The following is a 23,754-nucleotide window of genomic DNA, read 5'->3' on the forward strand; positions in this document are numbered from 1 at the left end:
TTGTAAAATACATACTCCAAGGGTGGCATAAATCTATATATAAAGGGAATTTCGCCATTAATATGAGTGCGTTTGGATTTAGAGTTGAGTTGAGTTTAGTTGAGTTTTGGTTTTAATTAATTTGTAATGATTGTATTGTTGAATTATGAGAAAAAGTGTGAAAAATTAATAAATAATTGAGAGGAAGTAATGATTAAGTAATGATTGTATCATTGAATTATGAAAAAGTAATAAATAGTTGAGAGAATTTAATATTAAAAATTGAATTGAATGGTTAAAAAAATTTTAAAAATGAAAAAAGTAATGATTGTGATGTTTAATTGAAGATAAGTGGAGTTGAGTTGAAATTTTTTAAAAAAACAAACACACCCTGCATCTCAAGATCAGGTGATCGGTGTACATGTATACAAAAATATAGAAACCATAAATATAGCCCGGGTCATTTAATATGCATCTCAAGATCAGGTGATCGGTCTACGTGTATACAAAAATATATAAACCATAAATATAGCCCAGGTCATTCGGTACAAGTAGAGACGAACAATTAAAATGGCGTCACCGGAGGCACTCTGTGGGAAGTTGCAGAAGGATATCGAGCTGAAATCAAGTGCAGCCCATTACTATAAGTTGTGGAGGAAGGAGACCCATAAGATCCCCACTGCTTCGTCACCAAACATTCAGGCAGTATATTTTCAGTGTGGGACATGGAATCGTAACCCCTGCTCTCACTCATATTATGGTATCCAACACGACCGGATGGGCTGAGCTTATAAATGGTTCGTCCATCCAACCCAAAAACTCAGACTCTCAAGTGGTGGGGGTATTATAAACTCTTTTTTTTTTTTTGTTTATTTCCGATATAAGATTGTAGGATCCTTAATATATATGCAAAATATAAATAAGTTCAGACATAGGGTTCGACTTTTCTAGAAGCATATTTCAATATGGCACGTATAGGATGTAACACTGTAATGGCAGAGCGCGAACCCATGTAGCTGTCCGTCCAAAATATACATAAGGATCTCCATCTTGAGACGATGAATAACCTTATGTTTTATGAGCAATTGTTTATGTATGCAGATGGGAAACCAGCAGTATTCAAGGAGAAGGTGGAGTTCAATGATGCGAACATGACTATTACCATCCACGGCATTGAGGGAGACCTTTACAACGAGTTAAAGTTCTACAGGCTCACAATCAAAGGTTATCCCGAAGAGCAATGGTTCCGTGGCAAAGCTGGCCATAGAGTATGAGAGGCTGAACGAGGATATGCCGATTCCCAACAATTACATGGATTTTGCTGTCAGCGTGGTTCAGGATATCGATGCCCATGTCCATGGGGCATCGACTTAAGAGGATTGCGCATCTTCGATCATGTCTCAGGGTGCAAAAGTTTTCTGTAGTATGAATAAGGAAGTTGTAACATGATATGAACCTATTGTGGCTGCGATGTTTCTCTACTTTCGTTCTGCATCGTACTTTTACATGGATTTTGTTGTCAGTGTGATTCAGAATATCGATGCCCATGTCCACAGGGCATCTACTTAAGAGGATTGCGCATCTTCGATTGTGTCCCTGGATGCAATGTTTTCTATAATGTGAATTTGGATCTTGTACTATCAATTCTGAATCGAGCTGAATGAGCTAAACTTTCATTGAATCGGTAGAAGAGTAAATATACGTTGTACAAACTGATCAAACGGGAAGGTAAATCCCTCAAAAGCAGGAAGAAAATATTCTAGCCTAAAACTAAGGAAGACAGCTGGAACTAATTTACAAGGAAATACTTAAGTACAAGATAAGTACCCCGTAAAATACGAAACTACTCGTAATATGTATCATAAACCAATTGTGTGTACGATGTTTCTCTACTTTTCTTCTGCATTTTACTTCTTTTTTTTTTTTCTTTTGATAAATTGTTCTTTTGTACTTTGCTTCCCCGTGCCTTTCCATATATCATGTAAATGGTGAGATCACATAACCTAGTTGATACCCACATTTTGGGCCGTAAATTTTCGTTAATTTTTGTATAACCGAAATAGCTATTCAACTCACATACAACATAAGAATCAGTACGGACAGCACAAAGGTATATTAAAAATTAAATTAAATTATCTGTGATTAATCCTCAATCTCTCACTTGAGATTAATCTTGAGCGGCGTTGGCTTGAACCTTATCATGAAGTTCTTCCAATAAGTTCAAACTCCTGACCTCATGATTTTGTCCATGAGAGCTTTGTTTGCCAATCGCACAATATCTCGTGGTTTGCAATCTATTCTAGTTTTCTCTTTTCTTTCTTTCTTTTTTTGTGCACCTGCTTATATGCGGAAGCTTAACATGAGTTCCACCTATTTTTCGTTGATTTGGCAAACCAAAGGGATAAATTTTGTTGATCATAAAATGCTCAAGAGCAAATTCTGACCTAAAGTAGGAGTCTTTTAGTTCTAAAGTAGTAGTCGGCTTTGCCTCTTCTGTTATTGCTGAATTATGGGGAGTTTGGTCGGGTGAACTAGCATGGAGTATGGGTTGCAGAAGACTAATCCTCGAAGTTGATTAGACCATTCTTAGAGGACTCAAGTCACGAAATGGACCAAAATTGTTTTATGAAGGAAAAGTATAGAACTAATTCGATACTTTTAAAACTTAGAGGATCAAAATTGATCAAATGCTAAAATTATAGGAGCAAAAATGTCTTTTTCCCCTTTGAAAATTCTAGACATGTTCATTAAATGATCAAGTTGATAAATAATGATAATTAATGATTAGTTAACCTATGCCCTTTGAAAAACCCTTTCTGCAATAATGAACATAGGGATGTAATTACCGGAAGCGCGCAGTTCATCCTCAATCGTTTTCCATATCTCTGCAAATCTAAGCCAACCCATAGTCTACGACAACTGGCACCAAAAATGTTGCTATAGATTGCATTGATTTATGTGGGTATATATAATTATAATCTTCTACTTATAAAAAAAGAAATAATTATTCTACAATTGTATTTTTGATGGAGCTGGTCCAGCATGATAATCCATATTTGGATGACATAATTCCTCATGCGGTTGTGCATTATAAAATGAATATATCCACAACTTGTGTATATATAACATCTTAAAGTTCCAGTTAATATATAGTTTATTCTCTTTCTCGAATAATAATATCAAGTTGCTTGAGAAAATAACAATACAGCCAGAATCGCAGATTCTCCATTCTTTGAGGTCTAGGGTTCTTCATTCCACAGGATGATCATTTACATTTGGGACATAGATTCCAGCAATGTCCTTGAATTGGAGAGAGAGACACCTAGAAAGTCATCTGATATTGTTTCCGGATTTCGATGAAAGAAGAAAGGCAATTTCCGATTTCTCCGGAAAATTACAGGATTTCTTTTTCCTCCACTTAATGTCCTTGTGGGTTCTTTCAGCAATCTTCTAAATCAAGGACTTTGTGTGGAGGAAGGAAGAGAAAATATATATATGAACAGCTCATGAATTTAATGTAATGAATAAAATTAGAATTTCATTCACTAAGAGATAAATACACCACGAGCACATGTAAATATAAATGAAATTCAAACCGAAGAATCTACGAGGATGGCCTACACCGGATAAAATGGCTATACCAATGCAGTTTAGGCCCGAGGATCTCCGATTTGGGGTGCTCTAACCGTCGAGGAAGTAATGAACCAGTACCGCGTTGAGACGTGGGGACGAATGGCTGCGGGATCGAGTTCTAACCTCCTTGATGATTCAAACTTAGATAGACCGATGTCATTGAAGACAAGTTTGGTCGCCTCTGGTGTATGATAGCTCGAGTCGTTGATGATGAACTTGCCGCCATGAGGTGGGTTGCTCGAGTCGTTAAGGATGAAGATCCTGTCGCCATGAACAAGCGTTCCCTCGAACCATTGAGGGCGAAGCCCTAGCCGCCATGAGCCGGGGATTGTCTACATTAAATCTACTCCTAAAATAGAGGGCCATGAGAGGCCAAAGATAAATGCTAAGAGCAATCAGTGTGTTGAATGATGTGTGTGTGTGCAAAATCTGTGGAAGCCTCCTCTATTTATAGGCAAAGTTTGAGCTTAATTTGGACACAATGAGAAGATAAGTAACTTCCATCCACTAAGTGAATTAGCATTCCAATAGGAGATAAGGCTCTTAGAGGCTTTGACTACATGTTTAGAAAGGGATTAAACATGTGCTTCATTCTCTGAATGCCACGTTCTTATTGCATGTTTTACAAGTGATTCAATCGGGCGTTGACACGTGTTCTTGAATGATTCCTTCAGGAAATTAATTGGGAAAAGTACAAAAACCCCCCATGTGGCTTGAATTTGAGATAAATTAGATCTTATGGTTTTTTTGAAGGACAAATAACGCATCGTGGTTCACTTCATAAGATATAATGGACCTCACCGTTATTTTTTTATCACTTTTGGTCCTCAGACTTTTCTTTTTGCCATTATTACCCTCAAACTTTTAAATTTTTTCAATTTGGTCCTAAAATTTGGAAGAAAAATAGGGAAAGGGATCGGGGCCATCCGTCAACAATCCCGACCACACCACTAAGGTCGCATGCACCCACAGAGGATGTCGACGACCATGGAGGTGGGGTCGGGGTCACAAATTGGCAGCCCCACCCCCGAATCTATCCGGATCTTGAACTCGAGATCTCAGTCGATTTGGAGGCTAGGGCCACCAATCGGAGACCCTCAACTCCACCCTCGAGGTTTCCGGCATCCTCTGTGGGTGTCGACAACCTTGGTGGTAGAGTCGGGGTAGCCAATTGAAGGTCTAAGCCCCTTCCCCTTTTCTAAAAAAAAAATTTAGGATCAAATTGTAAAAAAGTTAAAAGTTTGAGGGTGATAATGACAAAAAGAAAAGTTTGAGGACCAAAAGTGATGAAAAAATTAACGGTAATGTCTATTATGTCTCACTAAGTGAACCGCATGGTATTATTTGTCCCTAAAAAAATCACAAGGTCCAATTTGTCTCAAACTTAAACCACAATGGGGTTTTTGTACTTTTCCCAAATTAATTTTATACCAGTAACAGATATTAAGATTTTCGCGTCGATCTCGATCGGAATTTGATTTCCACGTGATTGTTTTGAAATTGACTAAGCAGAATTCTTGTGTGATGATAATCAAGATATATGTTACGATCCTAGAGGTTGTTAAAAGAACTAGTCAAATACTCAGCAAAAAAAGAAAAGAACTAGTCAAATTATCTTGTATGTCTTTTAATTAAAATGGACAACGAAAATTAAGATATATTAATCAATCGAGAAATAATGGATGATCAAACCATATTCTGGATATATAGTCAATAATATCTTAATTGCAGTTTGGATGGGACATAATTAAAACAAAAATACATAATTTTACTAAACAAAATAATAATTAGGAATTCACAAAAGGTAAATTGAAAAAAAAAGGAATGAGCCATATGGGACATTTGATCTTCTTTTTTTTTTTCGATTATAATGAGGTTCATGGGCCTAATATAGTAGGACATTTGATCTTTTGCTCTTGGTCTAGGTAATCCCACACTTTGTCGATCCTTTTATAGATATACTTTTTCCTTTTCGATACAGGGATATAGCTACAACTTTCATTAATGAAAAAATGAATCTAGAATATAGTAGTTTAACGATGATAGAGCATTATCAATCAATCTCAATTTTTCGATTTTATAGGTTCTTTGATATCACCGGCCAGTAATTTTTTAAAGGGTCCACATCTCGGAAGCGACGTGGATTATTTTAGTGGCTCGGTATCGGTAAGATTTAGGAGGTTTGAATTTGTGAATGAAGAAAACTTATAATGGAGATAATTTTATCCCTCTGTGAGCGAATGAGCTTGAACCTAAATTGGCGTGAGTTTGGGAGTGCGGCGAGCGCCCAAACCTGCGTTTTCAACCTCAATTAATAATTAGCGTTTGGTGTTCCTTTCCTCCACCAGCGGTTGACTCATTTTTGCGGGGGGAACGCAATTTTGGAGAAGCAGTTGGGCCTCTGCTTCTCATATCTGCTGCTACACCCACGGCTATTTGACTTCTTGTAACTTCCAAAATACTCCAATCCTTTTCTGCATAATTCCATGTTGCCCTCACCTCTCCGTCTCATCTATTATATATATATATATATATATAATTTAAACAATGGAGGGTCACAACTTTTTTTTTTGATAGTTCTAATAGAACTATGATCTAATCTGTCTCATTTATTACACCAATAAAAATTTTATTTGTGAACGAAATAAATTTTATTCTGCTATTGATGTACGTATCAGTCATTTTAACTTTTCAGCATTTATTTCAGTTGATTTAAAAAATAGCATGCCAAACACATTAACAACTTATAAAATAAGTAATTATTTTTCAACCGTTTTATTTCAGCACTTTTTCATCAACAACAACACTCCTAATCCAAGCCTTGGTTGGGCTGGTTGACTTACGGACACTAGATTATGCGGATCATGGGAAGGAAAAGCGGGAAATATGTTTGTTAACATAGCACGTTATTATTGGATAGATGAGGAGAGATTTTTTTTTGGAAAGGATATATTTTATTAATTAGTACACATAATATACATTAATTGACCACATGATACTGTCGGCGCCTAACCTAGCCACGACACTGTCGGAGTCTATCTCGACCATGACACTGTCAGTGTTTGTCCCGGCCATAGAGCTACTAGGTAACAACATACCCTTTATTAGAAGGGCAATAAGGAAAACTGATCGCACATAGTACAGAATCCAATCACAACCACATAATGCCAAGCAAATCAGACCCAATAATAGATCTTCCAAGACTAACCAAACACATACACAATCTGACCAAATCAGAAGCTCCTCTAAACGGACACCGGGGGAAAATAGAATTGAACACGACTATAGCATCGGATTACGTCGGTAAATCATCAACGATGAGCCTCCGCGAGGCCAAAGTTTTTAGCTTGGGCGGGGAAGAGAAATCATTGACCATCAAGGCCTCCAAAAGAGTCACACTTGAGTTGGTCCGGTATGTCAAGGGGTGGATTGAATTGATGCTGAGCTGCGAGGGAATTGAACGGCAGAAAATTAGGGTGGGCTGCAGCTCTGTGCAGCGGTGGATCGACGTTGAGTTGGTTAGGTGAAGGACGAAGAAACGGGGTGGCTGTGGAAGAGCGACGGTGAAGGAGCGATAGCAGAGATGCTTGTTGACCAAGAAAAAAGAGGGGAAATGATCTTTAAGAGCACGGGAAGGACGATCACCGCCGGACACGCCGACGGCAGCTACAGGATGGGGCGGGGTTTACTGGGTTAGGGTTTGGGGAGAGAGAGCGAGCATACTACTATGCTATGTAAATTCAGATCTTGCGAGGAGGGATTATTACTAACAACTCTCAACTGTCTAGCATTATTATATTATTAAACTGATATGATAATATAAGTTTAATATATATCTATTATTATTAATTAATGGATGAATGAAAGTTGCTTCTTTGTCAAAAAAGCATTATTAGCATATGATATGATATTATATTATATTGTGTTATGTTATGTTATAAGGGAAATGATATCATGTCATGGTGATATCATTAGTACTCTACTTGAACGATGTATTATTCCCTTTGAAAATTATAGCACTTACATAGTTCTTTTGAAAAATTCGTCATTGGACTGACCATTTCAAAGAGAGTGTCACCAGATATAGTGTTATGATATCATTTTTCTATGTTATAATTCTTATATTATATTATGTTATAATTGTATTGTATTTTGTATAAAACAATTCAAGCGGGTCCTTGCCCACCGCAGAGAGAATAGGATGCGCTTTCGCCCTCATAGAGTCCCGCCCTGCTATATCTTTTTTTTTTAATAAATATTTTTACTTCTTAAATTTAATTTATCAAATCAAAATAATTTTAAATTTAACTTATCTTTAATCCTAATGGCTGTGTAAGTATATAGTACTCTGCTATCACTTCTTGTTGTATGGTAACAAATATGCTGCTCGTATCTCACCTTTTTAACTAAGCCAACGTCAAACAATTGATTTCTGCTGAGAAAAACAGCCACATAGAGATAGAGGTGTGTGGTCCATGATGGAAACCTAAAAAAAAAAAACTTTTTCATTATACAACCACAATGGGATTTCACCCAAGGATACCATCACAGAGAAACAGCGATATGATCGATGATCAAAACCTAGAAAAAGCTCATATTTTTCATCAAGTGGAACCACAATAGGATTTTAGAGAGAGAGACAGAGACACGTACTTAGGTATGCAGACAAACTTAGCGTCGGCCTTATCGTCATCCATAGTGCTCCCACACCTTGCTTCTTGATCGATTCACACAATATAGGTGGAGAAGAAAGGGGGAAATGGCTTCAAATAGAGGAGATGAAGAGAAATAGACGGAGACAGGGGAGTGTGAAATGAGTGGGAAATAACATAGAGAGTAAAAACTTGAAAAGATGGGACTGCTAAAAAGGAGGAGAGGGAATGTGGTCTTAAGGACCTAATTGATGTAACCTAAACATAGTTCCAAAAATACAACATTAGTTCGCATGTGTTACATCAGTTAGGTCCTGTCCAACTTAACGAACGTCAAGCTCCGTCAAGCAAAATGCAGCTAGCCAACGGTCTTATCTGATGTGACACCAGACCTAGATGATGGGGCCCATGTTTCTCGCAGATCAAATTGATGCAATTTTTAAAACTAAGGGACCTAAATGATATAAAAAAGACCAAATTGATGTAAAATGAAAAAGTCGAGGACCTGATTGATGTAAAAAATTATTTAGGGTTGCAACCTTCTAAAGTCAGAGACCAAATTGCATATTTACTCTTAAATTTACTATGGTATCAGAGCCACAGTTCCACTTGTTCGTACGCACTCACACCACACCAAGCCCCGTATGTTCGAGAGCAACCAAGAGTGCGTCTCGTGTAAGTCCTCCCTGCCCGAGTATGGAAGATAGGCTCGGCTCGAGGTCAATTGCTGATGGCAGATGTTTAAGAGCACGTGATAACGCGTATGCAAAAATAAACCCCATCTTGCACATGGCAGTGAGTATTAAGAATGTTAATCCCACGTGAAAAAAATGAAGGAATAACTATAGGTTTATATGTGACTTGAGTATCACAACTTATGATATTGAACTTTTAAGTGAAAATGGATCCAAATTCGTAAAAGTCCAATGAAATGTAACATAGTATTTTTTAGATTGAAAATAAACCCAATCACTATATTTTGCAGTGCCCATGACAGACTGGTTAATCGCTTCACCTGCAAGTGCTCATTCTCCTTCGCATAGCTCTAACACCTCCGGCCACAGTATTTTGGTCTTTTATAATTTCCATGGCTCCATTAAATTAAAATGTAAATTCCATCTTTTGAGGTAATGCAGCATTGTCGCTTACATGAGTGGTGAGTTCGAGTCTGATAGTACTCGGCTCCGCTCAATTATCGCGAGGAATGTGATGACGATTTATACAATTATAAGGTAATTACGATGGTTTATCGTAAACGAGCTTATTGTTCTTTGTATGATTGTATAAAATTGGCGTTCAATTTTGACCTCTCTGAGTACGCTTAATTGGGCGTGAGCACATCCTATCATTTCTTGCATGATGGTTCACGACCCACTGTCCATGGTCAAATCCATTTTCTGTTATCCTTGCCAGTCAACTAAGATTGATCGTTCAATTTTACGTGATGGGATCACTTATGCCCATTTATTAACAATTAATTTTTTTTAATTCATTGTACGAAATTCATTGACTACTTATATAATCAAAAAAAGGAACTATTGTTTTTTTTTTCTTTTCCTCTGGATAATAGATACGTTTGTATCAAAAAAAGGAATTAATCGTATGACAGTTCTATTATTTCTTTTGATTATAAGGGAGGTATATGGCTTAGTATAAGAATATATATAGTAAAACTAATTAAAGAGGCACGGAAATCCGACTGACGATGATGAAGATTGAACTTGAAAACTCATGATTTTGGACAGTGACTTATTCCATTAGATCAAATCCCTTTTCCTCTACGACAGCTCTATTATTGGCATGATTCTTAATTATATCCGGAGGAGTGAACTTATCTTCATCTCTTTCTTGTCACATTCTTATACTAAGGAAAAAAAGTTTAATTTATTTGGAAATCTCTTCTCAATCTAAAATATCTTTCAGCATACAGTTTGTCTCTTCCAAATCGCGTCTAATCGTTTAGACCCTCAAGTAAACTTCTTGTCCTCCACCAATTTATCTAGAGTCTTATAAACTAATTTAGATCGAAAAATATCTGTAGGTGCTTTCTCACTAATGCAATTATGGAGTGGACTTCTTTAAGTATGTGAAGTATATATACATTACAAGTTCAAGTAAGAAACTGCAAGGGTACTTAATTTGAGAATGCATATTTGAGATTATTGACAATGCGATCATTATATACGATTCACGAGCATCTCGACTTGAAAAAATAATTTTAGGATGTTTTAACTTTTATTTTCCACTGATCTTTCAGGGACTAACTCTAGCGAGGTGTATAAATTGTCTATGATCGAGTGTCACGCCACAATTTGATTTTCATACTAAAAATCTAGTGAGGCATGCTTCGAAACCGTAATTAATAAGTTTTAAAGATTCTGCACGAAAAATATATGGGGTCTGCAAACTGCGTCAAGGTGACCCTCATTGTTATCATCATATGCAAAGCAACCACAATAAACGTAAAGCTCGGGAGACTAACAAAACAATACGAGCAACGAACTTTCATGCATTTTTTATTCATGCAAGTGCATAGAAAGCTGCCATAGAGAGCTTTCAGTTATTTTACAATAGTGCTGATACACTCCGTCGAGGTACTTACAGCAGATACAAGGTAGGCAGAAAAACATCATAGACACAATATGTTCATAGTACAACGTCATACTTTTCCAGCAATATAGAGAACATTACAACCACATAAAACACAGATTTTGAAGCTGATTCACCCTCCTCTCTCATGTTGATGCTGCGTAGGCATGGGCATCGATATCCTGAGTCATGCTTACAAAGAAGTCCATGTACTTGTTGGGAATCGGTGTATCCTCGTTCACCCTCTCATACTCTAGGGCTAACTTCGCGACGGAGCCCTTGCTTTTCGGGACAACCTTGCATATGGGCCTGTACACCTTGTACTCGTCATAAACATCTCCCTCAATGCCATGAAGGGTGAAAGTCATGTTCGCATCATCAAACTCCACCTTCTCCTTGAACGTTCCTGATTTTCCTTCTGCACATGTACAAACATAAAATTGTTCAAGAAATATACATGGTTATTCATCATCGATGGTCGTGATCCTCATGTTTGGACGGACAGCCAGTATATAGAATCCATCCCAGTATATTATTATGATCGTGCAAAACTCGAGGATTTATGTCTCTTGTTTTATGTTGTTGGCCACAATCTAATCTTTGAGCATCGGCATGAAGAAGCATCATTTTGACAAACCAATTTTTACGACTATAAGAGAGCAAAGTTTGCACCACATATGCTCTAGACGTCTTCTTTTTCTTTCTTTTTTCTTTTTGGGTAAATGATTTTTTTTTTCGTTTAGAAAGGAGAGAACCCTGTTTCGGACTTAGTCACATCGGTGGGAGCATCGGTGTCGTCAAGTTAGAGAGGCCCGTAATCACATCAACATGCAATTCTAGGTTGAGATACATATGTATGACTAGCTTACCAACGGTGTAGTTCCAGATCTTGATAGCTCCATGGTCGTGCCAGTCACCTTCGTGAAGAGCAACTGCCTGGATGTTCTGTGTTGTAGCCGTGGGGATCTTGTGGGACTCTTTCCTCCACATCCTGTAGTACTGGTCTGCACTCGATTTCAGGTCGATATCCTTCTGCAGCCTTCCATGAAGTGCCTCTGGTGACGCCATTTCTTGTTTGTCTGCTGATACTTAATGATTTAGTCTATATAGGATTTTTTCTTATGTATTTGTATACACGTAAACTGGTGATCTGATGATCTTGAGACACATACCAAAACGGCTAGATCACCCTTATATATAGCTATAGAGTCCCACCCTGAGAGTATGCGGTTTTCAAATATTTCTTTTTGGGGGTGAATTACAAAGAATTATTTTAATTATGTACATGGGCGAAGCCAAGAAATTATCTCGGGGGCAAAATATAAAACAAAAATAGACGTATATATGAAACTATATTAAATGTATATTAATGATAGAGATATATAAAGTTCATTGAATTAAAAACTTAATAATTACAAATGTCTCTTTTGAGATCTCATAACCTGAAAGCTATTCAAGATCCTCTCATTGTCAATCTTACAAAAATATCTTTCTCAATATAGGTAACCAAACAATCGTTCATCCTAGAGTCTCCCATCTTATTACAGAGGCGGTTTTTCACAATTTTCATAACTGAAAAAATTCTCTCCACCGATACAATGGCAACTTGTAATATCAACGCCAACTTCATAAGTAAGTAAACCAGTTGATACACAATATGCCTTCTTGTGGCATCCAACTTCTGAGAAAAATCTCTGATACTTTCTAGGTTTATGAACTCTTCAGAATATCTCATATCAAGAAAGTAAGTCTCAAGTTGATTGTCAAGCAACTGAATATCGATTTGGACTTATCAAAAGAGGAAAAAGAGTCATTGAAGCGTTGTTGAATTCTTGAAGTTGTCAATTGATCACACTATTAAAGTCTTCAGAGGCCAATTCATTTTGTTTTTTCGGAACCGCACGTCAGGGGGCAAATACTTTGACAAAGGCATATATTATAATATTTTGAGGGGTGGCAATTTATATTAATTATGAAATATATATATATATATACATTTTTATAGTAATAATATATAATATTATTGGGATTTGGGAGAATCTCATGGGGGCAATTGCCAACGCATTGGCTACGGCCGTGATTATGTCCAATGGATCCCGCAAATCATGATTCACGTGGTTTCCATATATGTAAGTAAACCTAATTCTTTTGGTTAATAAATTCGAAAGACCGACATGGCGTAGTTCATCACGTGGTTTCCATAATGAATAATATAGTTCAGCATAAACAAATCTATATTCAGCATATGAACTTCGTATCTTTTATATTTTTTAAATTAAAATTAGGCGATCACCCGTGTATTGTTTGGGAAATTTGGGGCGCATATAAAATCAAATTATTTCTTAAAAATGCAAAGATAATATATCAGTTTACCTTATAATCAGAATTGACATATTTAAGTTAAAAAGAAATACTTCTTTTTAAAATATATAGATAAGACAAGATGATTGCATTTGATATATGCAAACTAAAAAATAATTTACTCAATCAAATATAAATCAGTTTCAAAATATAGATTATATTCCATTTAATAGTACATATAAAGATAATAGTATTTGTATGTTTAGCTACATATTGAAAACATTGAGAGAAATGAGCCTGTTAGATTAGGAGCGGGAAGGTGATTATTTTTTAGGTAGAAAAGATGGTCATCAAACTTTATTTTATTTTATTTGACTCGTGAATGTTAAATATATTTATAGGATTTGTGGTATACAAATAATTGAATTATATGTATAAAATATTATTTCGAGATGCTCTTTACATTATCAAGTAAGTTTTTCATTTCTTAAGAAAGTCTAATTATTTATTAATATGTACGGATTATGATGACTAATTAGTAGCAATTTGTGGAACTTGATCCAGCAAAAGATATGGCAAACTTCAATTATTGGAATTATAAAGACATATAACGTGGAGTTACGGGTTTATTAATCGAGCACAAATATTGTGTCTCCGCATCGCGCTTTTTGACTTGATGTATTATGATTGATTAATTATTAATTAATATTTACGGATAATGATAACTAATTAGAAATGATTCGTGCTACTTGATCCAACCAAGAGTATGATAAATTTCAATTAATAGAAGACATGCAATTTAGAGCTAAAAGTTTACTGACCGGGCTTAGTGTGTTCACGTTGCTTTTTTTGGCTGTTATATGTTATAATTGATTTTTTTTTAATTTTAATAGCAACCATGTGCTTACCAGTTGTTAGGTGAATTATTCATTATCCATTATATGATTGGGAATTCTGAATATTTTAAGGCACACTTGGCAATTTCTAGATTGAGATTACATGTAGGTGCAGATTGCGGATCTCAAATTGTACTACCACCGTAGTATTTAAATATTAATTTAGAATTATTTTTTAATAATCTTATAATTTATTTGAATTTACCAATTCAAGCTATTTATTGAGCCGAAAGTCAAATATATATATATATATATATACACACACACACACATACATATAGATACATAACAGAAGCAATTAAAATATTTTATAGAAGGTATTAAACTTCTGAAACTTACATTATCTAAAAGGAATTAAAAAATACTAAACTCTATAAGTATTAACATTCCAATTTGGCAATTGTAGGAGGAATTCTATATATTTTATATATAACAATTAAAGTTAAATGCACTTAACCCCCGACCTATAAGGTGAATTAGGGTATACCCCTGACCTTTAAATTTTTGCAGAGTGCCTCTCGATCTTACCGGAAGTAAGCAACATGCCACCTCGATTAAATTCGGTTTAAAAGAGGATTCATGCCACTCACATGTCAAATTAAATTAAAAAGGATAAAATTGTCCATATATTTCTTAATTACCTGCAAAAACAAAAAAAAACAAAAGAACGAAACAAAAGGAACAGAAGAGAACAGTGGAACGTATCCATCTTCTAGGCGACCCTATCTCCCTGACCTCAGGAGCAGGCTAGTCCCCTTGACCCTATTTCCCCTAAAAGTTGCAGCGATTCTCCCTGTGCGATCAGATTACGGCGCAGAGACCAAACCCCTGCCCTTGCAACTCCATCATCGACAATTCGCCTCGACCATGATGACCCCTCTACTCGACCAGACTCCGATATACACCAACCAACCTGCAAGCCCATCTCCCCAAGTGGCCACAACGACCATCTTCCTACGCCTCCAGACTCCAATTCAAGTGGGTGCCCCATTTCGCTTTTGAATTTGCCACCTTTTCCCACTTTGTTCTGCAGTTTGATGCAATTGTTACGCAATTCAATGTCAAATTGTGGCTATAATTGTCCTGCTTGGTTGGGTTGGTGTTGATTTTGCTTATCAATTTCCCAATGACGGGCATCGGGGCTGCGTTCTTACATTGGTGAATTGAAGTTTAAATTGGTCGCCGAGAAATCACGGAGTCTACGCAGTGGTGTTGGTGGTCAGGGCAGAGCTGCAGACAATAGGGGATGACGAACGATCATAGGTGCCTAATTTTGTAAAAATTCAATTTTTGATTAATTATTCCCTATGACAATTTTGCCCTCTTCAAATTAATATGTAATCTGTGTGTGACTTGTTTTGGCCGGAAGTTTGACCTAAATTTGATACGGGAGTCACATCACTTAATTTTGGATAAGGTGAGGGAGCACTTTGCCAATTTCATAGGTAGGGGGCAAACCTAATTTCACTTCATAAGTCAGGAGGTAAAGTGCATTTAATCCTAACAATTATATCACATTATCTTTTTTTTTTGTTGCAAAGGAAGCTCACATAGTTATGGGAATGGGGTTAAAGAATCAAAGGTGCACAGATCAAGTCCTACTAGCTAAGAACAAACCCAAGATCTCGATATCTAGAGTTGGTAACTTGTGTCATTGCATTGATACCTCTTCTTCAAAATTATATCACATTTAAGAAATAATAAAATGAAAAGTTTATATGGATGTTAGGTGAGTGGGTGTACCACTACGCCGCATTTCCTTTCTCAAATTTTGTCGTGTTTAACTTCACAAAAGAACGCCAAGAGGGAGGAGGGATAACGGTAGAGATTTATTGTAGCTAAATTGCAGCATCTTACCATTTTTTTTCTGGGTCAAGGGCGACCTAAGAAAAATGGTGGCTTAAAGCAAAATACTTATATGAGGCCTTCATAAAACTTACATTTTCATTTCACAGTGAAAAAATAATAAAATTAATATAAAGTTTTTAGTTTAAATTTATTTTTCAACTTTGACTTGCATGCAAATTAATAATTAAAATTTTACAATAAATCCCTCCCAGTATTTATTTCAATGATTTTTCAATAATTTTTTCTTACTTTGCTACTTGCATCAAGAGTAAAAATTAGTAGAAATTGAAAACGCAGAAAGTTCAAGTCAAAGAGTTAGACAAAGAGAAAAGTCGACGAGTTATTCGATTAAAAAATTGAATGTTAGGAGAACAAGATTAATTTGATTCAACATTATACTGAATGAACAACTTTGGACATATAAAAAAGAACACTTAATCATACTAATAATTAATCTAAAAATTCTTCTAATTTAAATTCTCACTCACAATGGCATGAATTATAATTTACACAAATATCAAAGAGCTATTTAATACATGTGAGTGTTAGTGAGATTATTAGGTATAATATTTAGGAGGATTTATCATTTTTGTTGAACTTATGGATGGTTGATGGATAAAAGAATTAGAGATTGTGAAAAAAGTGAACAAAAAATTGATGGTTGATTGCGAAAATTAAGAATTATTATATATAAATATACACATATATTGGCTGACAATCTGCAACTAATTATGTTACAATAGGCCAATTAATTCAAATGAGGAAAAATAGATTGATTAGGAGTTGTTTTGACAATTAAATTTATTAGAGACTAGGCAAATTATGTTAGGAGACCTTAATCTATTTTGGAAACGAGTAAATTTATCAGAAATTAGGCAAGGCAAATTAATGTTAGGGGTTTTAATCTATTATGGAAACAAGTAAATTTCTTTCAAATTAGGCAAGGCAAATTCATGTTAGGGGACCTTAATCTGTGATGGAGATACTGCAATTGCTTTATTCGCCACCCCATAGGCCCGCCCTGAGTGTCATATATATGTGTGTGTGTGTGTGTGTGTATTTTTCTGCAATAATGACATTAAGGGATGTAATTACAGCAAGCGTGCAGTTCATCCACAATCGTTCTCCATATCGCTGCAAATCTAAGCCAACCCATCTCTCTATCTATCTATGCATATAGTAAAATTGACTTGCAAGCATTAAATGCATTTCAACTAATGCAAGTGAAAATTATAAAAAGAAAGTAAATACTAAAATTATAAACGTATTATAATTTGAAAATAATGAAATATAATACTATCTTTAAAATTATAAAAATAATATAATTTGAAAATAATGAAATATTAATAAGAGGATGCACTATCTTTTTAATCAAAATTAAGCAATAAATAACAATTAGAATTATGGAGAAAACATATAATATTAGAAAATGAAATCTATGAAAAATAGCAAATAGACTCTTCAGTGATGGAAATTCCCGTTTGTTTCGTAAGAATTTGATTTTAACTTTAACTTTAACTCAACACACTACACAACAAAAACACACGTTTCCCAAGTCAAATTTATAATCACATCTCATTTGTCCTTTTCCACAATCAAAATCAAAATCAAAATCAAAGTAATTTTAACTCCGAATCCAAACGGCCCCTAAAATTTTTTACCAAAATTAAGCAATAATAAACAATTAGAATTATGGAAATTAATAATCTTACCAAGAAAACATATCTAATATCAGAAAATGAAATCTATGAAAAAAATGCAATAAACACTTTAATTACAATGGAACGATGTTTTTTTTCTATACACAAATTTGACGATAATGTTACACAAATTTGGATGAAGGATGTTCAGCTGGGTGGACAACGACAATCAAGAAGTGCTTCGAAAGGAGTAGCACATGCGGTCTTGAAATTGCAAGGAACGAGGAAGTCAAGGTCTAGCAAGGGGTGTAAGTCCCCTAAAGTACTCGTATGATCTTAGCTTCTTGGAATGTTAGAGAGCTAAATGACCCTCATAAACAGAAAATGGTTTATAAATTTGTACAGGATTATGATCAAGGGATTTTTACAATCATTGAAACGCAGGTTAAGGAGATGAATTGTAAAAGAATAGTTCATAAATGAAAGGGCTAGTATTTAGTTGAAAATTATCAGTTTGCTAGTGTGCGCACCCGAATTTCATCTCGTCGGGGCACGCGTGCGCGCGCCTATGCAACGCGGCTTGGGGGTGTCCACCTTCCCGGGGACGCGCGACGGACGCACGTGAGAAGGAGTCGCCACTTGCCATTTTACGACTCGAAAGTCGAGGGCCGGCAAGTTACCCGGGTCTAGGGGTACGGGGTATACCTAATTGTTAAGGCATATGGTCTGCGAAACCTGAGGTTCCGAATTCGGGGGTTCTGTTACATGCGAGCCTATATCTCGCATGCCCTATCGGTACTCTAGCTTGTCTAGGCTTGCCATTTTAATTTAATTACCGCTTAATTAGGTTCCGCTCATCTTACGCGTTTTGACACCGTAAATTCGAAGGAACACTCCGACCGTCCACTCTCCGACCAGGATTCTTACATGAATAAATGTACAACATAAATCCTTACATTGTCCTCTCAAATAAATAAAATACAAATTACAGCAACTGAATCCCGGTCGAATCGCGTTCGGTTATTATTCCACTCGTGCTCACCGTGTGGTTTGAAAAGACCGGAATTGAAATTAAGATGCACTCAGTGTTAGGGGGGGTAGACCCCGTGATCTACGGTGGGGCGTTGGATCCCCTATGGGTCGCATCCTAAAGGATCGGGCTCGATCCGCATAACAAACAAGTGCAAGAATGTTAACAAGCGGACATAAATAAACAATGGGATCTTGTTATTGCCGAATTTACGTGAATTAACCAATTATTAACCGGGGTATCTTGGCATACAAATCCTACCCTAAAACAAACAAAGTAGGTACAAGGTGTGAATCGATCAAGGAACGCCTCGGGAAGGTATTTCGCATTTGGCATTATTTTATGAGGACCTGACGTACGTGACGTCTGTTGTCAAGCCTTGTGTTTGTGGGTTATTTTTAGGGTTGTTCTATGTTGTGACACTACGGTTGTTACAGGTTATTACCAAACATTGATTCCGCCTGTACATCCTAAAACCTAGTGCCTATCCCACTATTGCCCATTTTGTCTTAGCCGAGTATACAATTAATTCGGTATTTGTATTTTGAGCTAATCCACCCGAACTAACTACCCGAGACTATGCTAGAATAACAAAAACTCATCGGTCGGATAGGGCGGGCTATGCAGATGAACCTGCGCCTAGATAGGTAGCCCATCCCTACCCTGATACCGCATGTTTCTCTTATTCTAACCCTAGGGGGTGTCGCTAGGTTGCAAATAGACGATTTTGCCCTCGAGATAAAAATTGTTTTCGGGAAAGAGAGATTACGCGGTGCGGGCCACCTCGGCCTGTGACTGGCGCTAACCGATCCCCTGGACCTTCCAGGGTTGTCAAGAACCCTAAAAGAGCCAAAAGATCGGTTAATCTATCCGGAAGTGATCTAAGAAGAACTTCCACGTCCAGACCTGAGTTTCCTGAAATCAGGTGAGGCCTCGAGTCAAGACGCGCAAGTCCTTCCTAGACATCCATGTCACATCGAACTACGTGTCTCGAGTTTTATAAAATTTGCAAGTTTTGAGAAGGGCACCAACGCATGTTTGCAACCTATCGACGAGTGTTACCGGTTTATTACCAATTCGTACAAAATTATTAGGGCCAAGTGAATTAATTAATCGTGTGAACGTCCAATTACCCCGTTAGTGAAATTATTGATTAAATTAATTAATGTTTTGCCAAATGCTCTAAATATTCGGGTTTCGGACCGTCGAGCCGATCATTGATGGACCGTCCGATGCGAATCCTAATTCCCGATCGCCTTAGGATTTAAAAATTAATTTTAAGTCGAGTTTGCATGATTAACCCGATTCATGAGAGGTTTCGATTTAAACGATAAAGCATTTTAAGCACAGATCAAGAGCATATCACCACATCAAGCACGGCGAAAATACAAATTTACATAATCGGTGCCGCCATGATCATGATAAACACATACAAACATACACGCAAACACGATATCAACGAAATCGATAAAACGGCACCGATTCATGGAAAGCGGAAAATCATGCAAAGCACACACGTTGTCATGCCGTATACATATAATTACAAGAATAAAATATTTAAACATGGCGCACGCGCTGTCGGTCGGTGATCCAAGTAGGAAAGGGCCGGATGTCTTTGGAAAATGTTCAGGACTGATTTGAAAATTCCGAAAAGTTAAGGGACTGATTTGCAAATTCCAAAAAGCTCAGGGACTGATGTGAAAATTCGAAAAGTTCAGGGACTAATGTGAAAATTCCGAAAAATTCAGGGACTGATTTGAAAATTGCAAAAAGTTTAGGGACTGATTTAAAAATTCCCGAAAGGTTCAGGACTGATCTGGAGATTCCGGAAAGTTCAGGGACTGATTTAAAATTTTCGAAAAGTTCAGGGACTGATTCGAAGATATTAAAATGACCGGGACTTGAACCGAAATAATTCAAAATTCAGGGCTGATCTGAAAAAGGCGAAAATGACCCCGGGACTAAATTGAAACAACTTGAAAAGTTCCTTGGAGTGCTTGAAAAATTCGAAAAATTCCAGGACTGAATGGGAAATGGTACAAATGACTGGGACTTGGCTGAAAGGAATTTTAAAATTTGGGACAGATCTAGAAAAATAAAAATGCGTCCTCTGGACTGAAATGAGACAAAATGAAAAGTTCGTAAAATCGAGTTCGCAACAAATCCGATCACCCACACGACCCAATAACGCTCATTTCACATCATATTCGTCCAAGCAAGCATTAATATTCAGAATCGGAGCCCTAAACATGCCACTAAGTCGGAGATTTACCTAGTTCGGGAAATTGAGGGGTGATTCTGTAAATAAAAAAAATAAAAAAATTAAGAATTCGCCGGGGAGTTGGGCTGCTGAGGGAGAATTGGGCCGGACTGGGCCCTTGAGATTTGGACTGGGTCGATTGGGTTGTTGGGTGCTGGACTGGGCCGTCGGTGGGTCGGGCCGTGCCGAACGGGATTGTTGCTGGGCCGGGCTGGACGGCTACCGCTGGGTCGGACCGAATGGCTGGGCTGCTGGGCGGTTGGGTGGCTACCTGTGCTGGCCCGGAGAGGAGGAGCCGACGGTTAGCAAAAATAATGAAACGAAGGAGAAGAAGGGAGGCGGTTCGGGGCGGCTCGGGTGGCAGCTCGGGTGAGCTGAGGGCCGAACGGGGAGTTGAGGGAGCCGAGGTGAGGGAAAGCCGGAGAATGTGCGGAGGGAGGCGTGAGAACCGGGATCCGAATTGCGGGGGTTCGAGATCGGGAGCTGCGAGCGTCCGGACCGAACGGGCTCCGGGTTTCCGCGAAAAATCGAGCTGCGGGCCGTGAGCTATGGGAGACCGCGTGTGAGTTGAGGGATTTTTTTCGTGACCTCCCGGCCTAACTGTGAGCTGCCGAGAGAGAGAGAGAGAGTGAGCGAGCGAGCCGAGGTACGGGTTTTAAACGAGAGAGACAGAGAGAGAGAGAGAGAGAGAGAGAGAGAGAGCGAGAGAGTGAGCGAGCCCAGTCGAGCTGTGGGGAGGGGTCGTTCGCTGAGGGGCGACCGAGCTGCGGGATCCCGAGCCGGGTGAGGAGAGGGAGCCGGTTTGGTAGTTTCCGTGCGAGCCGGAGTTAACGTGTGCAGAGGAAAACGTTGGAGTGTGCAGAGGAATTGGCGTGTGGCAGGCCTCTGACGCCGCGCGGTCACGGGCTCGGGTTCGTCGCCGTCCAGGAGCGGAAGGAGAAAAGGAAAAAGAAAGAAAAGAAAAAGAAAAGAAAGGAAAGAAGAACAAGGAAGAAGAAGAACAGGAGGAAGAATGATGAGAAGTCAGGCAACGGTCAGAAGTCGTCTGACTTCTGACCGGCTCTGACTTTTGACTTTTTTTTTTTTTTTTTTCGAATTTCAAGATCGACGGGCGTACAGATTTAAAATCTCGTCTTCTTGATCGGACGTCGGAAAATAATTCGAGACCACCATCACGCTCCGAAAAATTTGATGATCGATATTATGCGATGAAAATATTTTCAATCTCGAATTTTGTCTCGAATTTTAAAAATTGACGTCGATGTACGCGAAATTCAAAAACGTCCCCAAATAGTATTATTTTTTGAAAAATTATAAAATTGGTGTTAAATCAAGAAAATATCATTTTCAAAAAGTCGTGAATACTCAAGTAGTTAATTGGAAATACATCCCTCACGGGTGGCAAAAACGACGATTCTGCCCCTCTGAAGCCGGTGGACCAAAATTGGGTGCTGACAGCTTGCCCCTCTTTGGTTGCGTGCTCGGATAGAGGATGCAGCCAAAGATAATGAGAAGCACCCGTTCGGTCTTGACGACCACCTAGCCATTCTCTCAGAAGCAACGGACCTGTTTGTGGGAGGAAAAAGACAAAGGAGTCATGGCAAGCAAATGCAGGGCTAAAGTTTGTAAAGCAATAAATGGGAACACGAAGTCCTAAAAGCGATAAAGGTTGACACGAAGTCCGGAAAGAAATAAAAGTGAACAAGAATTTTAAAAAGCAGTAAAGGTGGACACGAAGTCTTGGACGCGGAGTCCGAAAAGCAGTAAAGATGGACACGGAGTCCTGGACGCGGAGTCCGAAAAGCAGTAAAGATGGACACGGAGTCCTGGACGCGGAGTCCGAAAAGCGGTAAAGGCGGACACGGAGTCCTGGACACGGAGTCCGAAAAGCTGTAAAGATGGACACGGAGTCCTGGACGCGGAGTCCGAAGAGCTATAAAGATGGACGCAGAGTCCTGGACGCAGAGTCCGAAAAACAGTAAAGATGGACACGGAGTCCCGAAAAACAATAAAGATGGACACGGAGTCCTGGACGCGGAGTCCGAAAGCAGTAAAGATGGACACGGAGTCCTGGACGCGGAGTCCGAAAAGCAGTAAAGATGGACGCGGAGTCCGAAAAGCAGTAAAGATGGACGCGGAGTCCGAAAAGCAGTAAAGATGGACACGGAGTCCTGGACGCGGAGTCCGAAAAGCAGTAAAGATGGACACGGAGTCCTGGACGCGGAGTCCGAAAAGCAGTAAAAATGGACACGGAGTCCTGGACGCGGAGTCCGAAAAGCAGTAAAGATGGACACGGAGTCCTGGACGCGGAGTCCGAAAAGCAGTAAAGATGGACATGGAGTCCGAAAAGCAGTAAAAATGGACACGAAGTCCTGGACGCGGAGTCCGAAAAGCAGTAAAGATGGACACGGAGTCCTGGACGCGGAGTCCGAAAAGCAGTAAAGATGGACACGGAGTCCTGGACGCGGAGTCCGGAAGGCAATAAAGATGGACACGGAGTCCTGGACGCGGAGTCCGAAAAGCAGTAAAGATGGACACGGAGTCCTGGACGCGGAGTCCGAAAAGCGGTAAAGATGGAATGTAGAAGCAATGACTAATGTTGGGGGACGACGCAGGGCGCCGGAGGGCGAAGGCCATGATCCGTTGGATTCGAGCTCATATTGTGCTTATGACGGTGCCGTGGCAAGCGTTGTTCGTCGCTTGTCGCAGGATTGGGCGTTGTGTGTCTCCTTGAGGGTCATCCGCTCGGATTGGGATTTCGTCTTGTCGCATAAGGCAGACATGAGTCCGTCAGGAAGAGACACCTTTCAGGATCCGAATGCTCACACCTGCACACAAGGAATTGCGGCTAACGGTCGTTGTCAGTCACGCAATACCGCTGGAATTACGATGTGCAAAGGAAATCTATGTAGCGATGCTTCGGGGA

At 38.5% G+C, this 23,754-nt stretch overlaps 1 protein-coding gene, 1 long non-coding RNA gene and 1 pseudogene across 2 annotated transcripts; 1 reads left to right on the forward strand and 2 right to left on the reverse strand.

Annotated features, from left to right (window-relative positions):
• The first annotated feature begins 443 nt into the window (after positions 1-443).
• LOC116212223 lies at positions 444-1,603 on the forward strand (annotated as a pseudogene).
• A 4,940-nt stretch (positions 1,604-6,543) lies between these two features.
• LOC116210508 lies at positions 6,544-8,541 on the reverse strand. The gene is made up of 2 exons (XR_004157513.1): positions 8,266-8,541; positions 6,544-8,098 (listed from the first exon to the last, which is right to left on the reverse strand). It is a non-coding gene; the product is annotated as an uncharacterized LOC116210508 (long non-coding RNA).
• A 2,212-nt stretch (positions 8,542-10,753) lies between these two features.
• LOC116210290 (MLP-like protein 328) lies at positions 10,754-12,114 on the reverse strand. The gene is made up of 2 exons (XM_031544142.1): positions 11,723-12,114; positions 10,754-11,271 (listed from the first exon to the last, which is right to left on the reverse strand). The coding sequence occupies exons 1-2, from the start codon at positions 11,919-11,921 to the stop codon at positions 11,000-11,002; spliced, it is 471 nt and encodes a 156-aa protein (XP_031400002.1). The 5' UTR covers positions 11,922-12,114; the 3' UTR covers positions 10,754-10,999.
• Positions 12,115-23,754: the final 11,640 nt, after the last annotated feature.

Source organism: Punica granatum, chromosome 6, assembly GCF_007655135.1.
Source record: "Punica granatum isolate Tunisia-2019 chromosome 6, ASM765513v2, whole genome shotgun sequence".
In the NCBI taxonomy this organism is placed as follows: Eukaryota; Viridiplantae; Streptophyta; class Magnoliopsida; order Myrtales; family Lythraceae; genus Punica; species Punica granatum.